Here is a 26,829-nt window from a genome sequence, read left to right as displayed (position 1 = left end):
GTCTCACACTCAGATGTGTCCTGAGCTCAGAACAACAAGGTTTACATTCTTCTGAGTTTCTAATCACAGGCACAGAAGTTCGACCATAGGGTCCTAATAAGGCTTTTTCTCTTCGGTTAATTTGTTACAGAAAAACTACAATTTGAAAACAGGTCTTGTTTATTTCAACATTTTCAATAACAAGTAGACCTTGACAGAGATTTCTTTAAACAGTTTATTGGGAGATTAGGTGTAAGAACAATGTGCTAGATGGACGGGGACTGAATAATTTGTATGTGAATTTCAGCTCTATCTAAGCAACCTTTTGAGAACACAGCCCTATCATTTTCGTAACTATAATATAATGCAAATGTGATTTTCCCATATACAAGAATTAACAATTAAAAGCACTACATAATGTTAGATTATAACTACAGCATTTTTTTTCTAGCATAAGAAATTTGTTTTCTTCTTTGTGGAATTTGTTCTGTATGATGTAAGATTGTAATTTACAGTATAGTAGTGGTGTTTATTACCCCTGTAATGACCTGGATAAATGACCAAGATCTCAAAATACTACATACAGAGAATTGATGGCGGTTAATTTTTCAATGATCATCTATTCCTTTGGATGAGAGAGGAAGAGACAATAAGTCAAATAAGGAAATATTGGTAGGAAATCAGTGACAGTTTACAGTGATCTACTATTACAACAAAGTATTTAGGATTTCAACCACTCAAAAAGATCTCATCATTTTAAGTAAATTACTTGTCTATGTAGGATTTTATAGATCTTATTTTAATTTATGAACTATTAAATGTACAAAATGAAATATCATTTGGACAAGCAAAAATAGGCCTTATCGGTAAACAGTTACGTAACAGTAGCTTATGCTACTTTTTAAGGCAGGCAATAGTAGCTAATAATGGGTTCTATTGTTTTATGAAGAGGAAGGATGAAGAAGCAAAATAGAATGTGCAGTTTTAAGAAGTACATCACATGGTGACCATTCAATCATCCAACTTCAGAACAGCCTAAGTTTTGAAATTCAGTAAAATTCTTAACTAATTACATTTTCAGAATATTTTAAACAGTGTATTGATGTGAACATGAGGAAAACAAATATAGTCTATGGCTCTCGTCGAAAAACACAACAGATGTGAGAGGCATTTTAGACATGATTTCTTAAGATACATAGGCTCTAGGCAACCAGGAAGTTTTCACCATTTCAATCTATGTAAGAATGGACAGAAATTCAAATTCCAATGTTCATGGCTAACTGTCTCTATGTTAAAATTTTATAATCAACAGACTTTTAAAACTCCATAATGACAACAAACTCACTAGTAACAGTGTATTTATATAACATAAGATTTATATATAAAGGTTTTGTTTTTGTTTTTAATTCCTGGAAGCTTGAGAACACTGAAAATGCAGAGGGACAATATCAAGTTGCAAAGTGATAGGTCTGGAAAGGTCATTTCTCCATGGTTTTTGCTAATGTGTGTGGATCTTTTAATTTTTATTTCTTCCTTCTATGTCCCCCTTATCTGTGTTATGTCTCATGACTGTTCTGGACCCCCCCCTTGCGGTAGGTCTCCTCTGCTCTTTAGAAACCCCTCGTCAACGCTCCAATACATTTAGTGGCCTGGCAGCTGGGGTTCCACAGCTCAGGGTGTACCATTCTGACACACATCAAGAGGCTGAACTAAATTGATTTTTTTAAATAAATAAATAAAAGAAATCTGTAATAAAAAAATAAAATAAATTGATTTTTTTTTAAGATAAAGGGTTCTCATTTTAAACATTACTAACTGATTAAATAGAACAGTATTAGAAAGCTCAAGTTTTTAAATTGATGGGCACAGAAAGAAAATTCAGTCCCTTGTGCTACCTTTTGTAAGTGTGCCTTATCAAATCCAAACCTGAACAATTTCTCTTAGAAGAGCTTCTCCTTCGGATGGTTGTAAAATGACGCACCTTTTGAATGTCGAAGCAAGCCAGAAGCATGTACACTAAATCTTTGAAATTTAAAACAAGATCTGATGTTCCCAGCACATAGCTTTCGTGACTGCAATTTAGCAAACCATCAAAACTGCTGGGTTTACAAGCATTTTCCTCCGCATTTTGTTGAGGGGTAGTGGGGGTGGGTAGAGGGGTACTGCTCTTGAGATATTATAATAGCTACTGATGTCATAGGTCTGAATTTAATGTGATGGTACAGAAGACATCCTGCTTAAGCTCAGCCTTCAGGACAAGAATAGACTTAATCACTTCGGTGATGAACAGTGGCACTGAGAAATTATCAAAAATTTAGCCCTATTTCATACAGAATAATTGCAGAGATGGTCCTGCACCTTTTATTAGGGCAAAAACCACTTAAGGAAGAAGGAGATTTAATATCTCAGCTATTTCAAATTGCACTGGGCTGAAACATGATATGTAAATTGTCAGTTCTGAAAGAGACTTTTGAAAAAGTATTTTAATCCATGAATTTTTTTTTATAATTATGATAGAGTAACGTGTAGATTTTTCGACAGAAATACGTCCTAAGTAGCTTGCTATTATTTTTAAAAACTTAAAATCTTATAGGGAGACAATTTACCTAAGCTGCAATTTTCTAAGCACATCTATGGGAATGGTAAAGACTAACAGACAGCTAAGGTTTTGAAAGGGCAATGTGATTTCACTGCCTCAGCTCCCCTAATTAAACTCAGTTGTCTTTTCTGGTCACTTTACTAGCATGTTCCCTATAATGACCTATCCCTCGCCCAAGTTAAAAGATTAAATTTTTAAGTAATTAAATTGTTTCCTGCCTTTGGCTATCAGGAAACCAACATTTTACTACTCAGGAAAACATTTCGTATCCCAACTTTCCTACACAGATGTAATAATGGTAATTTTTAATTTTCCAAACTCATTGTAGGCTCCTGAAATTTTTCAAGAAGCACAGAAAGGGAGGCACCTCCAACTACAGCTCAACTCTGTTTATATGCTCTTCCCACCCAAATGAGTTCTATTGATACAATGCCACCAAGTCTCAGGTTTTTTTTAGGATCAAATTGGAGTTAGCGGAGTAGAGCCAAATTGGAAAAGCTTGTCAATTTCAGTGCCATTTTGAAGCACCACAGAGAGTCTCTGTGTAAATGCACGAGTGAACAGTAAAGCTTTCTCTCAGCAGAGAAGAAAGACCACACACTCTGGAAGGTGGGAAGAGGCTGGGTGATGGAGCTGTAGTCTGATGCCTCTTGCATTTCTGAGATCTGGTTATACTTCTGCATTTGACTACAAGAATTCTCAGATTTAACCTGCTGACAAGAGTTAAAATTCCTTTACTTTGTCACAGATATAAAGCAGTCTCCCACTCTGCCTTATCTTGACTTCTGTGAGATTCTACAGTCCAGTCACACACACACACACACACACACACACACACACACACACACGAAAGGCAATGAAAATGCCATAACCAAAAACTAGGGAAGAAGAGTTGCAATATACATAACAGAAAAGTTGAGACCACTAAAACACAAAGAGTCTCTAGAAATCAGTAAGAGCCAAACAAAACAATAGAACACTCAGCAAAGGATATACACCAGCAGTTCCCAGACAAATAAATACAATTGGTTACCATGATTTTCAAATGTTTCCATCTCACTAGCAATCAGGGAAATGTAATTTTATCATTTTTAATTTTGAATAACTACATATAGCTTTTAAAATTATTTTTCCTAATTCTCTAAAGCAATAACAATGCATATCCCTAGAAACAAAGCTTACCTAATATTTATAATCTTTATAACCTTTGATTTTCTTTCAGCAAAGTTGTTGTACTTCATGGGAAAATACATTATTTATTTTTATTTTCAAAAGAGAGGAGCATTTGAATGTATTTTGTGGAATGATGAGCTTTCTAGTATTTCATTTTACATTACACTTAAGTTTTAGATTATAAAGACTATTCAGTTGGTCCAAACTGAGAGTTCAGAACCACGATTTTTGTTCACCGATGCAAAATAAACGTTAATGCTGATTTCAGTTTGACAAAATTGCAAACGTAACTGCTTTTATTTTTTTTTTTAATCTCAAATAGATCCATAAATCAATTTAATTCAGCCTAGCTTTCTGTGGAGCTGTTACAAAAATAAAATGTTAAATTTCAACTGGAAGTGGGGTAGATTTTCCTCTAAACATGCATTTGCTGGTGGCATGTTTTTTCCACTTTTTCCATAACCATTATAAATGTATATGTGAAACATAGGAAATTAAAATTCTTTGAGAATCACTTATTCAGCTATCTTTCTTATAGGAAACAAGGCAAGAAAAGGCCACTCATTTCATATAAGTTCTCCACTGCATGTAACAATGATGTTTTACATGATGCTGAGCTTAGATCTCTTTAAACTACATGAATGTGAAATCTGGCCTGGTTAATAGCATGTTTGTCATACTTCTGAAAGAAGCAGTTTTACCAAAGCCAAACATGAATCCAAGTCGACATTTTGTCTGCAACAACTTTACATTTTTCGCTTGCAATATTCTGAGGGGCTTTTCCATCGCTTTCATGTTGCTTGCTGATTGGGGAAGAAAATTCCGTGCACAAGTGGAATTTTAAAAATATATAAGCAGCAAATGTGACTGTGTGTCAGACAAATGAATTTCCAGCATCTTAGTGCTTGCTTCTAACAGCTTGGAAGTATAACCACAGGCCCAGGTTGATATGGGTTTCAACGAATTCACCTGAATTCACATATACTTCATTTCCCTACTCCTAGGCTCTAAAGGACGATGACGCTGAAACAGGATTGACTGATGGGGAAGAAAAAGAAGAACCCAAAGAAGAGGAGAAATTGGGGAAACTTCAATATTCACTGGATTATGATTTCCAGAATAACCAGGTCTGAGAGGGGTGGGAAATGACTTCTAATTCCATTACGTTTTCTGAAATTACCAAGTAGAAATTGAAGCAAGATACTTCTTAAAACATTTCGTTTGCTGAGAAGGGAAAATGCAATTATCAAAGCTATTGATGAAATCATTTCTAAGTACAGGCAGTCCCCTACTTGCTAATTTAACTTCTGGTAATTAGAATTCACAGTATTCAACCGATTACATCTACTTATGGCACTTACTGCAGGCAGGCAGAATACAAATGAACTTGCAGATAGTCGTTCTGATTCTGACAGCTCCCAGCCACAGTCTCACTCCTACCGGCCCATCAGCCTGAGCTACAACAATATCCCTTGGAATTCATGGAATTCGATCCCAACAGGGCAAGGAACTACTGAGGTAAACCACCATTCAACCAAAGCTTTAAAACAAAATCTAACTGTTTGATAAGGAATCAAAGATGAAAAACTGACTGCCTTCCATGAATTTCAAAGGCAGAAATGCCTTCTGTAATACCATGATACTAGGTAAAATTCCTAGCACCAATGAGTTAACCGTTCTAGGAAAGGAGAAAGACCAGCAACTTGATTTCTAGTGCCTGTGACTACTGCCCAACAGGTGTTAAGGAACTGAAGGCAGTGACAAAATAATCACTCCTGCTTCAACTTCTCAAAAAGCTGTGAAGTGCCACCTAGATGGATGATAATTTAAGCTACCTTTTATTAACCGCATTAAAGGTAGCTCAAAGAAAAATGTTAAAAAATCTCTACATTAAAAAAAAAAAAAACCCTTCTAGGACCCACGAAATTGACCATGTCCCTTTACCTTCTGACTTGTTAAATGAAAACGCTAGATAAGAATTAGTGGAGGGGCGCCTGGGTGGCTCATTCAGTTGAGTGTCTGACTCTTGATTTTGGCTCAGGTCATGCTCTCAGAGTCCTGGGATCTGCCAGCATGGGGCTCAGTGCTCCACAGCGGGAGTCTGCTTGAGGATTCTCTCTCTCCTGCCTCTCTGCCCCTCCCCCCCACCCACGCTCATGTGCACGCTCTCTCTCTCTCAAATAGATAAAAACTTTAAATAAATTTTTAAAAAAAAGAATTAGTAGAATCAGCTGAATAAGAGATCGAGCTCTTAAGAATCTTTAGGACAATGTCCTTGTCTGACAAAGGGAATTTTAACTGTTTTGCTTCACTTATCTTTTTGGATGAGGAAGAAGTGATACTTGTTAATACATTTACTACTAATGCAGCTTGTGTTATTTCACTGATGTTGAAATAACGATGTTGATGAGAAATGAACATTAAAAAAAAAAAAAACACCAAAGCTCAGCTCTGACAACCAAAGTCCAAAGTCAGTAAGACTGGGAGAGTTCTATGTAGTTGCAAGAATTCTGGGTGGTATTTAGAAATCAACAATTTAAATAATGTCTTAACTTTCTGAATTTCTAGACGGTTCCTCATGAAAAATGTATTGATATGCTCTATCATACTAAAAAAATTTATTTGATCAGCTTCATTACAGCCCTGGCTAGTTATTTCATAACACATTCTAGAAAGCTGCATTTTGGTTACAGATACAAGTTTATAGGTATGGATTTATACACATTTAAAAATATACCACTTATAGTTAATTAAATAGGACATTTGAGATCATTTCTATCCCAGCTACCAAAATTTGACAATCAGGAGTTGATCAAGAGCAAAACTTCCTAATATTTACATATTCTGATGAAAATGAAGGTCAACACTAACATGTAACATTTTTTCCAGAAACTTAACGTGACTTTATATATGTATCCAGTATTATTTTACTAATTTATTCTACTTTCATATTATCCAGTAGAAATCTAGTGGTATCTCATCCTCGTTAGTCATAATTTTGAAACTTCTAAGTTAACTGGAGTATTTTAAGTATTATTTATAAAGCATCTTTAAGAAAATTGCACTGATTTTTTTTTTACTCAGATATAATGAGTGCTTTTACTGTTCCCCTTCTAGCAAACATCAAATTTTTACAAAGGTATTTTATTCTGAGGATCTAGAAGATTCTACCTGATGAAATATTTTTTAATTAGTATGCATCAATTTTTTCCAAGTGTTTTCAGCTAATCTGATTTATAAAATGGTTCCTATGAGTCATGAAAAGATAAAGTCTGAGGAATTTTATTTATTAAGCTGTAATCAAATATACATGTTTGCTTACCAAAACTAAAAGTCAACCCTAAAATGCTCTAAATGAGCTTTCATGGCAGAGGGAAATGTGATACTTGTCTCTCAAGCAGAAGGGGAGAAGGCGGGGTTAGAAGTAATTCCACCCCTTATCAACAAAATATCCAAAAATCTTTAAACTATAAGTTATCTAGGTTTAAGGAGTTTAGGTTATAGCACTAGTGCATTCCCTGCCCAAAAGAACACTCATTTCAAAAAGTGAGAAGGAGAAAATAGAAACTTGCTTATTCACATTGCTATCTACAGGCAAATTCCAAATACCAGTGGCAAAGCAAGAGACAAACTGTTTGCTTTACTACTCGTGTCTTTATAATCTGATGTCTATTTTAGCTATTCTTTGACCATCCGTATTTTATATACCTACAATCCAGCACTCTTATTCCTACTGTTGTTATGATGATGTCACTAACATATTGAGCATTAAAATGGAAACAACAGTCATTCAGAGTATTGGTCCTGGTTAAAAATTGAGCCAACTAGCCAAAGCGCTCTTACAAACATGGTAGGTCAGTTTTACAAAAAATGAATGTGACTTTTTTTTTTTTTTTTTAAAGAAAGTGAATTGCATTTCCACTCTATTTGGCTAAAAAGGCACAGGCTCAAATTTTTAGGCCTGATGTGAAAAGCTATAATGTAACCACATTTACTGACAAGTATGTCTTAAATAACCTTGAGTAAGAGTCTACTTTTGTTTCCCATGGGAATATAAGCCAGTCTGTTGATACAAAATGTCTGATGACAGAGCATCTGGAAGAGTCCACTCACACCTTTTATTTTCTTACCAAAAATAACAATGCCAGCCTACACTCACATTCATAAGTAAGACAGGAATGTATCACTGAGAAAACAGACATGGAGAAATCTCTGCATTTGAAAAAGAAAAATCAGAAACTTAGTCACTTAGCATTAAAAACCATATCTGTAATTTTACATTCATTTATGTGAAACCGAAATTATACTTCTTTGACTCCATGTCCTAGATTTAATTTCAGAATAAATAATAACTTTACTGTAAGTTAAAATAAAAAGTAGGCATCATACAAATACAGGTCAAATATGATAGAAACTTGCTTATCTTATTTTTATCACAAAATATTACCCAATTTCTAAGAAATTTCTATTTTGCTGGTTTGAAGCTTTGAGTTCAGAATAAAAATTTCCTACATTATAATCACAGACTTGTTATTGTTTAACAATTTATTTCCACTTACAAATCACGCCCTGGAAAGAAAAATAATGCACAAGGGCTTTTAGCAACTGGAAAGTTATTTGATTGCAACCCTTTTGCAAATATGACTTCCATATTTAACTGTAATCAGCAACCTTTTAAAAAGCCTCTTTTGTGCTGAAAACCAGGCTTCCTAGAGCCTGCATCTGTCATAATTAGGTTTCTGAAGTCTATATGGCTTGCTTCATTTGCCTTCTGTGTTTAGATTGATAAGAGAAATAGTTTATTAAAAGCAAAGAGGAAGAGAGAGAGAGAAATCACAATATGCAACATCGCGAACAAGTCAATCTTCTCCAAAATGTCCACCAATGCTTATGTTTGCTGTATTCTGTCTCTCATTTCAGCTGCTGGTAGGGATTATCCAGGCTGCTGAGCTGCCCGCCTTAGACATGGGGGGCACATCGGATCCCTATGTGAAAGTGTTTCTGCTACCTGATAAAAAGAAGAAATTTGAGACAAAAGTCCACCGAAAGACCCTTAATCCTGTCTTCAATGAGCAATTTACTTTCAAGGTATTTTTTTTTTTTTGTACTTACTAATAACTTTTCCTCTGTGGTTTTCAAGACCAATCTCATCCTGACACATACATAGACGTGCACATGGCCCCTTGTTCAGAGGCTCACAGATGAGTTTGTTCAGAATATTCAAAATTCTTAACTTCAGTCCAGTGAGGATTCTGTACTGCATTTAGATGTGGTCAAAGTGGGATTCGGCTCAGCCATTTCAGAATAGAATATAGCCTGGAAGATGACGGGGCTGTCATTTCACATCTACAAAGGAAGGTCAGCTATCGGTGAGCCAATAGACTTGAACGTGTCCCCCTCTCTAAAATAAAGCCCAAGGAAGAATGAAATTATTCTTTTTCTAAGTCTCAAAGTTCCTGAAAATAAACCACAATCTCAGAACCGAGTAAGCTGTGTTCCACTGTTTAAATGGTACAAATTGGTTTTATTCTCATTGCAAAATTCTGTGTATACAGGGGCAATCTGAGCACACAGAAACCATTCTTAACCTATCAATAAAAAAGGATAGGAACCCCTTGTTTTTGCACATTTCTAGCATTTTCCCTCAACTGTCATCTTTTCCCTAGTGTTCTTCATCTTGTTGAGACACCTCAGGTGACAATCACCAAGAAAGATTCTGGCCATAAGATAATAACTGGACAGGAAAACGTGCTCTGCGGGCCTCGGGCATCTCTGCATACACAAGTTCCGTAGCTCTTGTCTTGAAGTCATGCATAAAAACAGTGCTTTGGTAGCTATCTTTAATATATGAAAAAAAATTTTTAATTCATTACTTAAAATAATACATTTCTGAAAAATGAAAGGTCTGTAAATACGCCAGCAGGCAGATTCAGAATCCCTCCTCTATCAGCCAGCCTTTGCGAAAGCATGTGCCTCAAGTTGGCAAATACTGGGTATGAAATAAACGGATGAAACCAAGGGCATGAGTCATTTTCTCAAGCCCTGTTTCCAATTTCGTAAAAGAGCAGTGTCTTTCTCTTCACTCTGAAATTTGAGGTTTTAAGACAAAAAAAATCCCCAATGTCTTGTCAGTAATCTTTTCTAAAAAACTACACTTTTCTATACCCAGAGAGTTCATTTAGAGTAGCAATAAAAACATTCTGAAACTACTCCACTTACGAAGAACTAATCACTACAGCCAAAACACCACAAAACAAAATGAAAATAAAACTAATAAAATATTGCAAATGGTAATCACAGTCATACTATTTGACTATGTTTTAACCTCAATTTAGGTCAGCGTTTTCTAACCATGATTTAGTAAGCAGATTCTTAAATTTGTTGATTTACTAAAGGGGGCTTTCTGGTTTGAGTTATTCATGTTAATTTAAAAAAAATGTATTCCTAAAATCTGATGAAGAATTTCTGTGGCCTCATGAAGTTTAATTATTGAAATTTTTAAATTGCCTATAAAATTTTATCAGGTTCCATTTTATTTCAAGAATGTTGATCAAACCATAAATCAACCCAAAGTGTAATATATTTTGATACACTTAAGAACCATGCTGCTGTTTCCAGAGAATTAGTTAATTTCGCCAGTAGACCGTGTAGATTACGCGTCTTGAAATGCCAATAGGCAAGATGATAGAACAGAAGCACAACAGTTTAAAGAGGACAAGCTTTAAAACAGAGTTCAAATCCACTTGACATGAACTTGACATCCCCAACCTAAGTGTTGCTTCTTTTCCTCAAAACAAATTCCCACCTGAAGGAGCTACTAATCATTCAAATACTATAGAAGTGCCTACTGTGTCAGCACTCTGCTAAATGCCTCAAACAGCCCTGGGAAGTGGGCCCTACTATTATCACTATTTGGTAGATGAAAAGTGTGTAGTTGGTTCACTTGCCCCAGGCCCTTCAGCCGGAAAGTGGGAAAACCCAGGCCCGGGCCTGCCAAACCCCAAGCCCAGGTTTTCTGACTAAAGTTATTTCAATAGAATCACCAAAAAAAAAAAAAAAAAATCCGGAGTAATTTCAGAAATAAGATGAAATTTCTCAGAGTTTATCCCTACTCTAAAATTCATCTCTTCCTTTGAAATTCAATTTTGGGAAGGGTTTATTTTTTTCTTCTAAAATGAAAAAGGTATTGTTCCTCCTTTTTAATCAAAGTATTTTAATCAGATTCCCAATAGATGACAAGTAAGTGACAAAAAAACTTTTGAAAAACTAGAATTTCTTATACAGTTATAGTCAAATATGCTTCCTTCCCCCTCAATATATAGAGTTCACTGAGAAATGTTTGAGGGAGCAAAGACAACCATTTGCACCGATAAATAAAAATTGATCAAAACTTCAATACAGGTCTAAACAATTTCTTAATTAGGCATTTCTACCCAATTACTGAAGCGTAGCTTACTTAGATTGCACTACTTTCCCTGAATATTAAAAATGTCACTAATAAAAATCCCAACCCATAGCATCTGTCCCAGATCTATCTGAACAGCTGGAGAATTCGTCAGTTCTGGGCCTTTTGCCACGACTCATCCTAAAAAGTGTCATACCTAAGAAGGAACTTCAAGATCTATATTATAATGCATCTCTGATATTTAAGACATCAATTTTATAGTCAGTTCCTGTCAATCAGTAAATTATTTTAGGGAGTAGGTGAGGCAACTTGTGAATTTCGTTTCAATCCTTTCTGACTCCTAGCATATCTTTTTATAAATCACTGCTCCATTCAACTGTGCCATCCAAATGGCTTGAAAGAGTTAATAGAACTTTTGAAACAAGTTTTCTACCCCAAATAAGCTGAAAATATAACTGATAACAATAACAAAATATTCTACAAGTAAAACTTACACAGTCAAGCGCAATTCGCTTGGTTTATTCTTCTATCAAACAAATTCCCACCTGATCATTCTAATCATTCAAATGATAAATATTTAAGTGCCTACTGCATGCCGACACTGCTAAATCTTAAAGTGTTTATAGCATGACTAATAGTAAGTCTCATTATCAGTAATACTAATTGCTTCTAAAACTTTAGGATAAAGTGATAAGATGACTATGGTTAAGTCTCTATTTTCTCCCAATTTGAGCCTCAAGCAGTTATTCAAATGATTCCTTTTTTTTTAAAAGCACAATTATCCTCATTTTGTTTCTGCAACTAAATATTAAAATTAAACACTATAACCAAGTCATCCATTTTAAGCATTTTTGTGACCAGATTTTTATCCTCATCTCTTTATTTAGGTGCCCTACTCAGAATTGGGTGGCAAGACCCTGGTGATGGCCGTGTATGATTTTGATCGTTTCTCCAAGCATGACATCATTGGGGAATTTAAAGTCCCCATGAACACAGTGGATTTCGGTCATGTAACTGAGGAGTGGCGTGATCTGCAAAGTGCTGAGAAGGAAGAGGTAAGGAAAATAGTAGCATTTCTAATATGACAAGCTGTACTCACCAGTTGCTACTCACATAAGAACCTATTGAGAGACGCTCTCTACACAGGATGATGTGGGCCTCCAGCTGCTGACAGCTGGGAAAATAGGGTTAAGGGATTGATTGCATCACCCCATTAAAAAGGATACAGTTCTTCTGGGCTTATTTGAAAGAAAAGAGAAAGATCTGTGCCCGCCGTGTCTATAGATAATTTCCGGGACACACACACACACACACATGCCCACTATCTGCTTCTAAAAAGCTTACAAAATGCCAGACACGCACACATCTACTTCTTTAAAGTGAAAAATCATCTTATTCTTTGTATCTTTCCACAATCATTTCATGTTTTCTACATAGGTTATGTAGCTATTAAACAGAAATAAAATAGCACTTTTCCCTTGATTATGTCTGCATATCACAGACCATTCATTGTTTCCCCTACAGATATCAGAGCATGATGGGTGGAACATCAAATATAATTCACAAAGGCTGATATTAAATCCATTTTTTAAATGACTCACATTTTTATAGTACTCTTGTTGTTTTTTCCCCAGTTTTCATAGTTCAGCCCAGGATTTTTCTGTGATTTAAAAAGGGAAGTTCAATATCTTTAGTGCATTTAAACTAGATAATAATCAATTCGATTTGATTATGCTAGGCCTGCCTAGTGTTTTTTTGTGCAAATGTCTCAATAGGCCAATATCAGAAAGGCAAACAACTCTAGCTTCCCTGAATTCCTAAAGCAGCTCTTTTCTCCAGCCATTTTTGGGGTCCTGACAATCCCTTGGTTGATTATAAGCCCAAGAGATTGTCAACAGCCTCCTTCAGTGAGGCTCCATAGAACAGTGTCAAGTGTGATCACGTCGGGGCCACCAGGGAGATCAAAGAGAGGCCCAAGCCCTCAGAGAAATTCAACCAAGCCCATCACCTGGGAGTCCTCTCAACCCAAGATTTTCTGTGACCAATGTAACTAAGTGAGGTTTTAGAACAGGTTTGTTGATTGCTGTACTGAAATCGAATCTTATTAGTCCTCCAAAATTATTATGTAGTTGTAAAAAAGGAATAAAAGGTATTTGAGTTGAGCTCTGCTTTCCTTTTGGAAAGAAAGATATATAACTTAACCAAATATGTTAGTCGAAATTAGATTCGTGGATACTGAAATCAATTTAGCCCCACTGTGGATATCATTCAAAACCCACCCAAGGATAATATTGAGTTGGTAAATTTTGTTATTTTTATAAATAGTTCTTCTCTTTGAGTGAACTAGTATCAATATTAAATCCAAGATCTGTTTGAAAAGAATCACTTGATCATAACGTTTCTATTGAAGAAAGTAATGAGCTATTTCATTGAATTATTTTATTTGACTGAAATATTTTACTTTGTATGTTCCTTGCAGTTGGGGTGCAAAGTGGGACCGTAACAAATATTCATTAATGGCAAGGTTCTTATTAGTTGACTGGTTAATGGTTAGCTTGTTGGTTGAGAATCAAAATATGACCCACTCATGCTTCACAATGGCTACCTGTCCAGAGTTCATACTCCCCACCTTCACCTGATAACTATCAAGCAGTATGGTATTCCAAGATCACACTGGGTTTCTGAAAAGTTGGCAAATATTTTTGCCTGTGTTAAGAAAATGTTTCAGAAAAAAAAAGAAAGAAAAGAAAAAAAAGAAAAAAGAAAGAAAGAGAAAGAAAGGAAGGAAGGAAGGAAGGAAGGAAGGAAGGAAGGAAGGAAGGGAGGGAGGGAGGGAGGGAGGGATGGAGGAAGGAAGGAAGGAAGAAAGAAAATGTAAAAGCCATCAAGCAGTTTTCCTCTTTCAAAAATTCTTTGAATACGGGCAGAGTTTGAGACTTGACAGTAAGCTGACAGGCTTGACTCTAGAATCTAAAAGAGTAGATAGACTGCCCAAAAAGAATCACATTTTTCTTCTCACTCTCTTACTTGCCCTCTTTCTCTCTCTTCTATTTCTTCCTTTCTTCTTCCATGTCTTCTCTCCCTATCTAAGAAAAAATATGTGGATATTTACTATATATTGCTACATTTCCGGAACTGTGTAGGTACTAAACAAAGTGAAACAGGTAGACACTGCTCCTGCTTTCATGGTATATGGTGTGGTCTCCTTTTCCTTCCTCACGCCAATCTTTGCTTTGCTTATTGTCAGTGACCCTGGTTTCTGGAAATAGTCCTGTCTGGAAGATCAAACACTCCTGCGTTTCAATTCTGACAAGTCCATTTACCAGCTCAGAGAACTTGGACATGTCACTTAAGCTCTCTAAAATTCAGTCTGTTGATCTAGAAAGTGGTTGACCATTATCTACCCCTTGTCTTACAGATTAAGTAGGAGAGAGTATAAAGTGCCCAGTATAGCCTGGTATGTGTAAGTGTCCAATAAGCAAGAGATCTCCCATTCTTTCTTCTTGGCCAATCTTTTTTGTGTTCTTTCACTTTGTTTTTACCTCCCTATTCACCCTGGCCTTTTCCCTCTATCCAAATCTACTTCTCTCTTTTTCTCACCACCATTGTATTTACCGAATGTCTCTGTAAGTTTTTAATGGTAAATAATTCTACAACTACATTTTTAAACTCTTGAGCCTTTCCTCTTTGATATCAACTTAGGAATAGTAATTTTTGGTTTGAAGTTGAGTGACTATTTCCTTTTATCATGATATAGGAAGCCTCATAAAACAGATGTCTGGTTTATGAACTATCTCTGCATGACTAGAACCAGATATAAAGTTCCTCATAATAAATGAAGTAAGATTCCAATCACGTTCTTATACCTGAATAAGTACTTATTCTCACTGATATATGCTCTATTTTTTTTCATGCTACTGTCCATTAACCACAGAAAATTATAGCTGTGTGAATAAATTGTAGTCTCAGATTGACTTTGGTTCTCACAAATTTAAAGATATTGTTTTTTCCATTTTACATCAACATTCTGTTCATGATTTTCATTTTCTTTTATCTAACAGTATTAAGTGTTGTTTTAAATATAATGAGTGAGGGGCGCCTCAGTGGCTCAGTTGTTTAAGCGACTGCCTTTGGCTCAGGTCATGATCCTGGAGTCCCGGGATCGAGTTCCGCATCGGGCTCCCTGCTCGGCAGGGAGTCTGCTTCTCCCTCCGACCCTCCCCCTCTCATGTGCTCTCTCTCTCTCTCTCTCTCTCATTCTCTTTCAAATAAATAAATAAAATCTTTAAAAAAAGAAAGATAATGAGTGAAATGGGGAAGGAATTCAAGAAACAGCTTTGGAATCTAGAAACTGAACCATTCATCACAGTAGTCTGGTTCAGGTTGACACTTGGATTTAAGCAGGTTAAATCCAACCCACTGAGATCCAACCCTGTGATTTTGGCTTTGTTGCCAGAAAGTAAAAAATTATAAAAGTCATAAGATGATGAAGCAATTATGTAAGTTAAAAAATTGTTATTTTAGTGATCAACTAAATGTGCAAGCAATTTAGGGGGGAAAAAATGGAAGTAGCCTTATCTGGAAGTGACCAAGCACATGTTGAAAATGTAAAGGTGTTTGAAAGAGATAAGCTATGCCAGGAAGAGCCCTAACAAGCACACGGCTCCCACTGTTAGATTCCAGCCCCTAGGAAAAGCATCTCTGACCAGGTTTCTATTCTGACTTGATAAATTTCCATGACACAGTCAAAGCCACCTTACTGGTTTAAGTTCACTCAAGTTCTCTCTCCTTCCACCTCCCAACAGATGAAGATGGAATTTGACTTTACAGACCACTAGACCTTTTTCTTCCTTTTGTTTCTTTAAAACAGAAATGTACATCCTCTGAGTGGAGACACAGTAACATAAAGCTTTTCCTTATTTTCCCTTTTTTAGTATAGGGCCTCAAAAATCATCCTTTTACAAAAGGTTTTTAATCACCCATTTGCAAAAGATTTCTACTGTGTATAAGCTCAGGCTATGTTTTTGAGATTTTCTTTTTAATCATTCAAAAAATATTGATGCCGCCCACAGGTCAACCCTGAACCCAGCCTTCCTACTTTTACAATAGTCCATTAAAGTGATACATCTACTTAATTACTTCAAATGTTACAATCAATGGCTATAATTCCATTTTTCTTTTTAAATTTTATTTATGATTTTAGAAATTGTCTCAGTTCTGCACCCCAGCATCAGATATATTTTTAAAGCACTTAGATCCTTATTTTTTTAGCATTTTATCCCTAATTTTTTAAATGTATTTTTAGCATTTTGTCCCTTATTTATTTTTAACCTCTACTACTACTTATCTCTAAAGACAGCATAAGAAATAGATACTACCAGAAAACAACTGAGCTTTTTTTTATTTTTGAGCATATCTGTCTTATGACTTTACCAGTGCTGGGGTTTTTTTTCCCTCCATTAGAGAATAAGTCTATCACCTCTGGTTTGTGTAGAATTCGTTAAAGAGTAATTTTTAAATGAGATTCTGTAATCCAGTGCAAATGGAAAAAAATTGATTGCTGAATTAAAGCTAGTTGGGACATAATTTAATTAGTATCCAAGCAGAAGGGAAGAGAAACTACTTTAGTGTCTTAATAGAAAATCAATTTTGCAACAAAATTTCACATTTTTAAGCCTAATTAGAAAAACATTTACTTCACAGAAAAGCATTTGGACAATACATATTCAGTCAAATGGCAAAAGTTATTCAGCCTCCAATGGTCAATTACTTGATATTTCTTTGGAATGGGTTAAAGTCATTATTCCTTGTGACATCTTTTATTTCCAAAGATCATAAAAGAACTGATGTTATTTCTAAGTATACTTAGCAGTCAGAGGATAACTCATACCATTTGAGAATCTCTGCACAACAAATCAATGCCCTGAATGGAAATCCTCACAAAAGGTTAACTGGTGGAATTTTAAACATGGATGCCAAAAATAACCTTCCTTGTCATTCACAAGCTATCACATTAGAGAAATCCAACAAAGACACTTATTTTGATCCATAACATTACAGAAAGTTATATTTATTTGTATTTGTTTCCTTGTTCATTGCCTATCTTTCCCCCCAAGACTATAAGCTCCATCCCAGCAGTGGCCATACCTATTGTTCCCCACTATGAAGCCAAGTTTGAGCACAGAGGCAAGCACACAGTAGGTGTGCAGAAATATTTTTGCTTGAAGGAACGGGGGAAGATGTTTATTATACTGTGAAATATTTCAAAATTCCCTTTTTAAAGTCCATATCAGAGCGCCTGGGTGGCTCAGTTGGTTTAAGCGACTGCCTTCGGCTCAGGTCATGATCCCGGGGTCCTGGGATGGAGTCCCACATCGGGCTCCCCCTGCTCTGCGGGGAGTCTGCTTCTACCTCTGCATCTGCCTGCCACTCCCCCTGCTTGTGCGCTCGCTAGCGCTCTCTGTCAAATAAATAAATAATCTTTAAAAACCTTTAAAAAAAAACAAATGAAGTCATATTAATAATAGTAATTCTGTTCTTGTTTTAGAAATGAAGTCTAGAGTATTCTGAAAGCCTATCAACAAAATATCCTAGCATTAAACAATGAAAATGGTTTAATACCTTTTTGGGTATTTTGGTCTGTTTTTTTTTTTTTTTTTCCAAGATTTTATTTATTTATTTGAGAGAAAGAGAGAGAGCACGCACATGAGCAGGGGGAGGGGAAGGGACAGAGAATCTCAAGCAGACTGGGGGTCCAATGTGGGGCTCTATCTCATGACCCAGGAGATCATGAACTGAGCCAAAACCAAGAGTCAGATGCTTAACTGACTGAGCCACCCAGGCACCCCGTCTGTTTCTTTTAATTAAAAGAGAGGGATGATTAGCAAAATCACTGTTACTGCTTTTGTTGATGGTCATAAAAATGATGGTAAGTTGTTAAGGTTTATTCAGTATGTTGTTCTTCTCTGTAACGTTCTTGTCACCCTGTTTCCATAATGCACAGAGAGCTTGTGGTTTAGCTTAGTTTAACTTTATTTAAAGTTAAAGTTAAAGCTATAATGTAAGTCTCCACTTGCAACATGGAAATTTACCCAGAAGGAAGTGGAAAAGAATCAGCTCCAAGGAGAATTCAAAGAATGTGAACAAATATCTAAATTTATCATAGAGTATTTATTGCTAGTCAGATTTATAACATAGATATGATACAATGGTATTGAGTTGTCTTATATTAAGACCATGATGTATTTTAGTGCATTTAGTATATATGTGTTCATTTGATGGGACTTGGAACATAATTCCCTTTCAACTATTACAGAAGTAGAGTTGCCTTTGATTTTTTGGTATGTTTTTTGGCCATCACTATGGTTTACTTGATTTTGAGTCTTTGGTCAGAATTTCAATCACCAATTATAAATGTATCATTGTACATAATAAGTATTGTCTGCTCCATGATGTGGTTTCTAAGAACATCAAAGGAAAAAGCAAATAACTTGAAATATCCTTCTAGTGTGTAGTATAACTTCATTGCCTTTCTAGTTAAGAAGACTTTTCATGCACAAATGGATGAAACCAAATCCTCACGTCACTGTTTCTAAATGAAAATTTAATATCATTTTATTTTTCATTGTGAATTCTCTAGAAAAGTGATCTAAATTTAGACTTTAAAGAATTAAATTGGGGGAGACAGACTCTGGGTATTTTCAAAATACCCTTTGATGACTTTCCATTGTCATCCTTTAACCTGCTGCATTACCCTCCCCCCTTCACAGCTCTCACCGCCCAGAGGCCTGTGTTCCCAGCCCTGCTCTCGTTTCCAAAATTCACCTTCATTAAAACTTACTTTAAATTCTCCACCTAAGCTATAAACACAAATAATAACAGCTACCCTTCACTGAGAGTCTACTGTGGGCCAACAAAAATAATTTTCACAACACTCTTCTAAATTGGATTATATCTGTTTTACAAAATGAAGGGATAAGACCTGAAGCCCAGGAAATTCCGAATCATTTGTCCAAGTTCAGACAACCCATGCCAGAGCCAAAATTCAAACACAGGTCTAAAGCCCACACTGGTTTCTACTTAACCACACCGTCTTCATTAGACGATCTTTTTCAGTCTTTTCAGCCCCTAAAATATAGCTGTAAATTCAATTTAAATGCACCAACAAAAAACCAACTGATGGGAACTAGTTTTTCTCAGCTTTGACTTATTTTTTCAGCATCTTCACATTTGGTCAGTTTGCTTTGACAACTTACAACTGGTGAAAGTCTACGTATATATTTTCCCTCTCAAATATTATAATATATTGCAAATGCATGTAACATAGCAAAAAGAAAAAAACAACAACTCTGGCATTTTGTTTCTTCTTAATACTTCATAAATACTCAGCATGAATTCCTGCCCAAGATACAAAGCCTTCAAATGCAAAGGCACAAACGTGTTATTATTCACTCATGAGTGCCGATGAACTTAATGAAGGCAGAGGAATTTCTCTTTCATTTAAAAAAAAAATAAGTAGAATATAAATTCCCATCCATTCATTTAAAATATATTAAATATCTGTGAATTTAGTATATAAAAGTATATCATAAAGTATATGAAGTATACAAAACAGAAAATTAAGACTCACATATGGGAAGTGGCAATAATGGTAACAAAACTTTACAATCCAAAACAACCAAAGCTTCCAGAAGAGCAGAGTAAGAAGTGTAAATTCAAATGTACTGTATGTTTTAAGAAGAAAAGGTATGGGGGTGCCTGGGTGGCTCAGTCATTAAGCGTCTGCCTTCGGCTCAGGTCATGGTCCCAGGGTCCCGGGATCGAGTCCCACATCAGGCTCTCTGCTCAGCGGGAAGCCTGCTTCTCCCTCTCCCACTCCCCCAGCTTGTGTTCCCTCTCTCGCTGTGTCTCTCTCTGTCAAATGAATAAATAAAATCTTTAAAAAAAAAAAAAAAGAAGAAGAAGAAGAAGAAAAGGTATGGACAGGGAGGCTCCACTGAAGACTTGAAAAAGGTGAACCAGTCTTTAAAACAGAGAATTTGAATAGGCAGAAAGAAATAGAGAATGCCTCCCAGAAGCGAAAAAAAAAATCAGCACAAGCAAGTTTACAGAGTGGAGACCGCCAATAACAGGCCCAGCCCAGAGTGGAGTGAAAGCTTGAACAGATACCCTGCGATTGGGATAAAGGAGACTGAATGAAGTGGTGTAGTGACAGTTTGTCCCTTAATTATCAGATGGATGAATCTAGACTCAGGTCACCAAGTGAACCTTGTTCGTCCCAAGGACAAGAGCTGGACGAGAAAGGCCAGACCCACATCTACACTAAACACTCTACTAACTGCTTCTGTCACATTATTTCATGTACTTCTCGGGGCAGTCCTGTGGGGTAACTCTTCTTATCTCTATTCCACATATTAGAAAACATAATTTGCCCAGTGCCACCCAGAAAACAAGCAACAGAGCACAAATTTAGACCCACGTCTGCCTGAATCACAAGCCCATTTTTCTCTCTCCTCTGCCATATAGCCACTCGGTTGACTGAAGCTCAGTGAGTACAAGGATGCTGTCTCATTCACCTTATCTCCAGAGTCTATCACTGTGCCTGGAACACCTACAGTGCTTAAATATTTCCAAGTGAATTGAACAAATTAGAATGAAATGAGAATTTTATCAAACATACATCCTGAGTTATACCACCTTCAGGGAAGTGATCTTTGAAAGATGCCCAGTTATCCCAAGATACTGTTTATATGGTACCCCAAAATCTTTTAAATTCTATTTCCTCTCTCCAGAAGCCTTTCTCAGTGTACAGTACATTCTTTTCTCCTCAATATTGGCTTCTTTTTGTCTTCCCAAGGTACATTTTATTGAAATGGCCACAAACTATTTAGGGTCAAGTGCGAGTTGATGATCAAATGGAGAAAAATAGTTTTAGTTACTGCAGTAAAATAAGAGGATGGATGTTCTTGTAAGATTTGTCTTCTGACTCCAACCAAAATGTTTTGAGCAGTTCGTGTGGTCTCTCACATGGGTCACTACGGGAAAAATTATTAGGAGATACAAGTTCTGATACATATAATTCTAAGGAATCTGTTGTTATAGAAACTGATGTAGGGGTTAGTTTTTCTTTATAAGAGTTTTCAATTGAATTTTGAATAAAGCAGAGCAGAGTGGTTTAGAAGCATGGATTTTTGAATATAGATTTGTAGAGCAGCAAATGAAGAGTGGGAGTTGAAATGGTTACAAACAGAAAACAAAAGAACAAGAAAAATGACATAGGTAAGAGCAGTCTTGCCTACATCAGGTTTATTATTGAAATAGTGAAGAGGTTTTTGAGTGGGAAGCAACGTGATCGATGCGGGAGAATGTCTAACCCTGTTGTCCCCTCCATCTTCCCCACATTTGGATCTTTTACAATGTAATCCTTTCTGCGGAGTTCATCATATGTTTTGGAACATTTTTTTTTATTATCTTGTTTGTGAATTCTTCAAATTAAATGTTTTTACCTTCTGTCTTACTCCTACCTCACTCTGAGCAGGCCAAATGTTTGTATTGTGAAATCTGTAATCCATTACAATGTGTTACTCTGCGAGGAGATGAAATGTCAGCAATTGAGTTGTACTATGTGTACTACAGAAAAAAGGAGAATGAGAACTCGCTGAAAAACACCAGCTTAAATAATTAAAAGATCAAAGAGAAGGAGCACCCACACCCACACTTACTTGTTTTAAACAAGGCTGTAAGGTTTTTTTTATGAATTTTATGAACAAGAGTCTTTAAATTATTGAGTTACATTTATTCATTTATTCTTTTATTTATTCAACATGTATGTATTAAGTCCCTTTTCTGAGCCAGAGACCATTCTAGTTTTCAGGAATACAACAGTGACGAAGACAGACCCATTAAGCTTAGTCAGTTATACTTTTATGGTGACACAGCACTGTAGGGGAGATTAAAGCTCTAGCCCTGGACTCAACCTACATGGACCCAACCATGATTCCACTTGCTATTGGGCTTGTTACTTAACCCTTCTGTAAAATGGCTTATTACCCACCTACATAAGCAAAGATACACTCTAAGTGAGATCATTCACATGAAGCACTTAGAACAATTCTTGGCACCTAATAAACTGAGTAAATGTTATTCTTATTGCTGGGAACACAGACGAGTGCCCTTCTTTCCTTGCCAGGGGAAAAACCATCACTCTGACCACTAGACCTGTAGCTTTCATTTGTGAAGAGACTTGGACAGACTCAGGGTTCAGAGGGCATTGTCATGCACAGTTTTGATCGAAAGGAGGTGTCTGAGCTTAGACCCCCCCCCCCCGAGAGACTGTGGGGCATGAAAAGAGGTCCTAAATGACAACGCAGGGTAAGGCAATTCAACTCCTAAGCATATACCCAAGAAAAAGGGAGGCACATGTCCACACCAAAAAAAAAAAAGAAAAAAAAACTGTAGGAGAATGTTCATAGCAGTATTTTTTTAACTGCCAAAATGCAGAAAGAACTCAAATTTCCATCAGCTGGTAAATAATTCAACAACAGAGTATTATTCAGCCACACACACAAAAAGGAATGCAGCACTGACAAATGCTACAACAGGGATGAACCGGAATAGGCAAATCCACACACAGAAAGCAGACTGATGGCTGCCAAAGGCTGGGAGTTGGAGGTGGGAGGGGAGGAATGAAGACCGCTAATGGGTATGGGTTTCTTTGTGGGGTAATGAAAAATATTCTAAAATTAGGGAGTGGTGATGGTTACACAATTCTGCAGATACCAAAATCCACCGAATTAGACACTATAAGAGGGTGAATTTTATGTTAGGTGAATTTTATCTCAGGAAAGCAGTTTTTTCAAAAGTGTTTCAAGCACTGAAACCCTAAATATGGAAGCATGATGTTTGATGTTGATCCAGAGCCCCCACGTGAAACCGCACTCAGGGATGCTGGGAGTTCTTTCTGATATTGTTTGAAAAGTGCAGAGAGGTTTCCTCAAAATATTCTAGTTTCCCTTTGAACCATAGCATTTGTCTCCAAGATCATGCTCCTCACCACACGGCTCTTGAGATAAGGTCAACACTAAGACCCCACGGGTTGGAAAGAACGCAGGCCGAGGCCCAGGCCATGTGGTTAGCCAGCGAGAACTCAGGATTCCAACACTGGTGTTTCTGATTCCAAAGCCATTTTCTACTGGTCTGTACCCCTTGAGGTAGGAAGTTTTAGCCTTAATTCTCCTGACATATAAACATTGTTTGAAATATGAAGACTAATCCTTTTACAGTCTGTCTTTACACCATAGCTTCTCAGATTCCCCAAGTCATTTAGTTGCTCTTTTCTGGACTTTTTCTAGCAACATTATGCCTTTTTTGAGGTAGAAACTGATACATAATAAAATGCACTCCTATGAAATGTACATTTCAATGTGTCTTCGCAGTTTTGTTGGGCGGTAAAACCACCACTCCAGGCAAGCTGCAGAATGTTTCTTACCCCCAAAAAAGTCCCACATGCCTCTTTGTCATCAATCCCCAGCCCCTAGAAGTAATCTGTTCTGCTTTTTCTCACCATGGATTAGTTTGCCTGTTCTTGAACTACATATAAATGGAATCATGCTAGTTGGGGTCTAGCTTCTTTTGCTCCAGATGCTTCTGAGATCCTTCATACAGTCTCTCCTTATAACTTAGTGTTCTGTTGTATGAATAGACCACATTTATCCACTTTTGTGTTGATGGACTTTGGGGTTGTTTCCAATTTTGAATTATGATGAACAAAGCTGTTGTAAATGTACTTGTCCAGCTTTCTGTGGAGGTGTAGGTCTCCTGCTTTTTTAAGCTAAAGTGACCAGAAGCCCAGGTAATAGTCTCTATAGGAATGCACTGTGATATTTACTATCTGGGATTCAATAGTATTTTCTTCTCATTTTAAGGGGCCTCCCTGGTGATGCTCAGCTCACTTTCATCTTTGACCCTGGCAGTGTATTATCTGTGCTGTACCGCGCAGTTGGCACCTAGGCCTGTTCTCCAAGTGTGACTGCTTAGCCACCTAATGCTCGTACGTGGAGAGATACCTTGTTTACCTGTTCTGTTGACTGTGCATGTGGAGTGTGAGCTCCTTAGAAGGAAAGTATTTCATAATTTGCACATCATAGGAGTTAGCTCTCAGGAGAAAGCATGGCATGGGTTAAGTGAGGATGTAACTCAGTGTCCAAATCCCATAAACTTTCTGAGCCTCATTTTTTTATATGAAAAATGTAAAATAGATTATGTACATTGGCATTTGAAAATTTTTTGCCCCCAATGGTGTGTAGTAAATATACAGAGTTAGCAACCATTAAAACAACCTAATTTTAGGATATTTCCATCACCCCAAAAAGAAACTTCATGCCCATTTGCAATCACACCCATTCCTATCCCTTGGCCCAAGGCCACTGTTAATCTACTTCCTGTCTCTATGGATTTGCCTAGAGATTCTAGACTTTGCATATCTGTATAGTCCTGTAATATATGGCCTTAAAAAGTCTAATGTCAGGAAGCCTGGGTAGTTCAGTCGGTTAAGCATCTGACTTTTGATTTCGGCTCAGGTCATGATCTCAGGGTTGTGAGATCAAGGCCCCCCCCCCCCCCCCCCGGGAAGCTCCATGCTGGGCATGGAGTCTACTTAAGATCCTCTATTTCCCTCTCCTTCTGCCCCTCCCTGCCCCAAACCCCCTCCCCCCCACCCTCACCTTGTGTTCACTCGCACACTCGCTCTCAAAAAAAAAAAAAAAATCTAATGCCAAATAAATTCCTAAAATAAATAGATATATTGAGTAATGAATCACTGTTTTGTGGGGGCAAAAGTCCATTGTTTACAATACTGTTTAATAGTTTCAGGAGTAGTTTTCGTCTTACTGTGGGGCCGGTGACAGGCAGTCTCAGGATCTCTGGGCCACTCCTGTCCCCCCTTTCCAGATTTCAGGTGCCTTCGGGCAAAGTGGAATGGCACCTGAGCTTTTGGAAAAGCTGATGGAAGAATTCTGTCGGTCTCCTTCAAACAGAACAATCCTGGCACTTGCTGTCTGACAGCTTTATCTCCTCTCTTCCCTGTTCATTGTCTCTTCACAGGAGGAACTCAGGGGACAAACAAACCATTTAGCTTACTTTTTTGTTCCACTTTTTTTTTTTAATTTTTTTATTGTTATGTTAATCCCCATACATTACATCATTAGTTTCAGATATAGTGTTCCATGATTCATTGTTTGTGCATAACACCCGGTGCTCCATGCAGAACGTGCCCTCCTCAATACCCATCACCAGGCTAACCCATCCTCCCAACCCCCTCCCCTCTAGAACCCTCAGTTTGTTCCACTTTTAATGTCCCTCGAGTCGCTAATGATGTGCAATTTTCTCCTGAGATGGCCCGGGATGAATGTCAGAGTGCTCACTGGCATGTCTTTCTGCTGGGCTCCAGGATAGGGCAAACTTTTGGCTTGGAAAACAGGAGAGCCTGGGCCACCAGGAGAACCCAGAGCCCAACAAATCCAGCCATGAGCAAACCATCTACATATACCTTTAAAATGCTTAGAGGGCAGTGTTCTTAGAAGTGATGACTTTCATCCTAGAATGAGCCCCTGCTTTCAACATCCTTTCTGACGATAACTTCTAAATCAGTATCTCTTTTCATGTGGAACACAGTTTACGTTCAAGGACAATTTTCTGGACTTCAGGGAACACCAGAGTGTAGGGATGAGCATTTGGGAGTGAAACACAAGCCCCACGGACAATGCTATTAAAAAAGGAAGACTTTTTTTTTTTTTTTTTTTGGAAAATACTTCTAGCCAAGTCTTCTCATTCTCTAAGTTTCAAACACTTTGGAATGTTGCAAGAGGTTGTGTTTACCAAAAGTTAACCAACTGCCCTTCAGTTTAAAATGTTATTTCTACATAAATAAATCAATATTCTGACAAGGTACTCCCCTGAAGTTTTGCTTTCTGCTAGTGTTTAAGGAGAGAAGGGGGGGAAATTTCTGGAACCAGCACGTCAGGAATAGTCTGTTCTTAATTGTATCTCAGTGTCAAAAAGTGAGATTAGAATTTAAAATAGGTCAAGAGTCTGGAGTTTTAGGTTTTGATTTTAGAACACGTTTTTCAACAGCTTAAGTCAAAGAGGGAATGCAGACAGCCTTTGAAATACTTGCCTAATATAAAATCAACATCAATGTTTAACTTAGATTCTGAGGAGAGACGCGCACGCTCTGTTTGAGGTCACTGACTTTCTAAGTACTATCATACTGATATTTTGTTTATATTGAGGCCATGTTTGAAAATTACATGAGGGTTCTGGAACCTGCATGTCACAGTAGCCTTGCCTAATTTGGGGGGGGGGGAAGTCATTCATGTTTCTATTTGGTACACTGTATTTGCAAAGCTCTGTTACCTGGAAAAATCAGGTAGAGCAAAACTTACCATATTTAAATTCACATCTCGAGTGTTTATATGAGCCAGGCACTGTGCTAAGTATGGAAGCTCATTTACTCCTCACAGCAACACTATGGGTAGGTATGATTATTATCCCAAATTCATAGACAAAGAAGCCGAAACTCAGAGAAGTTAGAAATCACACCTGGTCCTACAGCTAATGGGATGGCTGAAACTCAGATTTTTGTCTGACTCCCAAAACTCATCCTTTATGCTAGACA

The 26,829-nt window shown here is 37.0% G+C and overlaps 1 protein-coding gene across 2 annotated transcripts in view; it reads left to right on the top strand.

Moving 5' to 3' along the window:
- Window positions 1–26,829, top strand: part of SYT1 (synaptotagmin 1) — a 520,416-nt gene that overhangs the window by 369,477 nt on the left and 124,110 nt on the right. The window contains exons 6-8 of one of the 2 annotated variants that reach the window (XM_032393709.1): window positions 4,765–4,878; window positions 8,672–8,839; window positions 12,044–12,211. In XM_032393709.1, the coding sequence (XP_032249600.1) occupies window positions 4,765–4,878; window positions 8,672–8,839; window positions 12,044–12,211 (450 nt within the window). Of the gene's footprint in view, window positions 1–4,755; window positions 4,879–8,671; window positions 8,840–12,043; window positions 12,212–26,829 lie in introns of both variants that reach the window. The other variant, XM_032393708.1, reaches the window with a different exon arrangement.

This window comes from Phoca vitulina, unplaced genomic scaffold (genome assembly GCF_004348235.1).
Source record: "Phoca vitulina isolate PV1807 unplaced genomic scaffold, GSC_HSeal_1.0 scaffold76, whole genome shotgun sequence".
Classification (NCBI taxonomy): Eukaryota; Metazoa; Chordata; class Mammalia; order Carnivora; family Phocidae; genus Phoca; species Phoca vitulina.
Note: the sequence above shows the minus strand (reverse complement) of the source record. Positions and strands in the feature narration are given on the sequence as shown.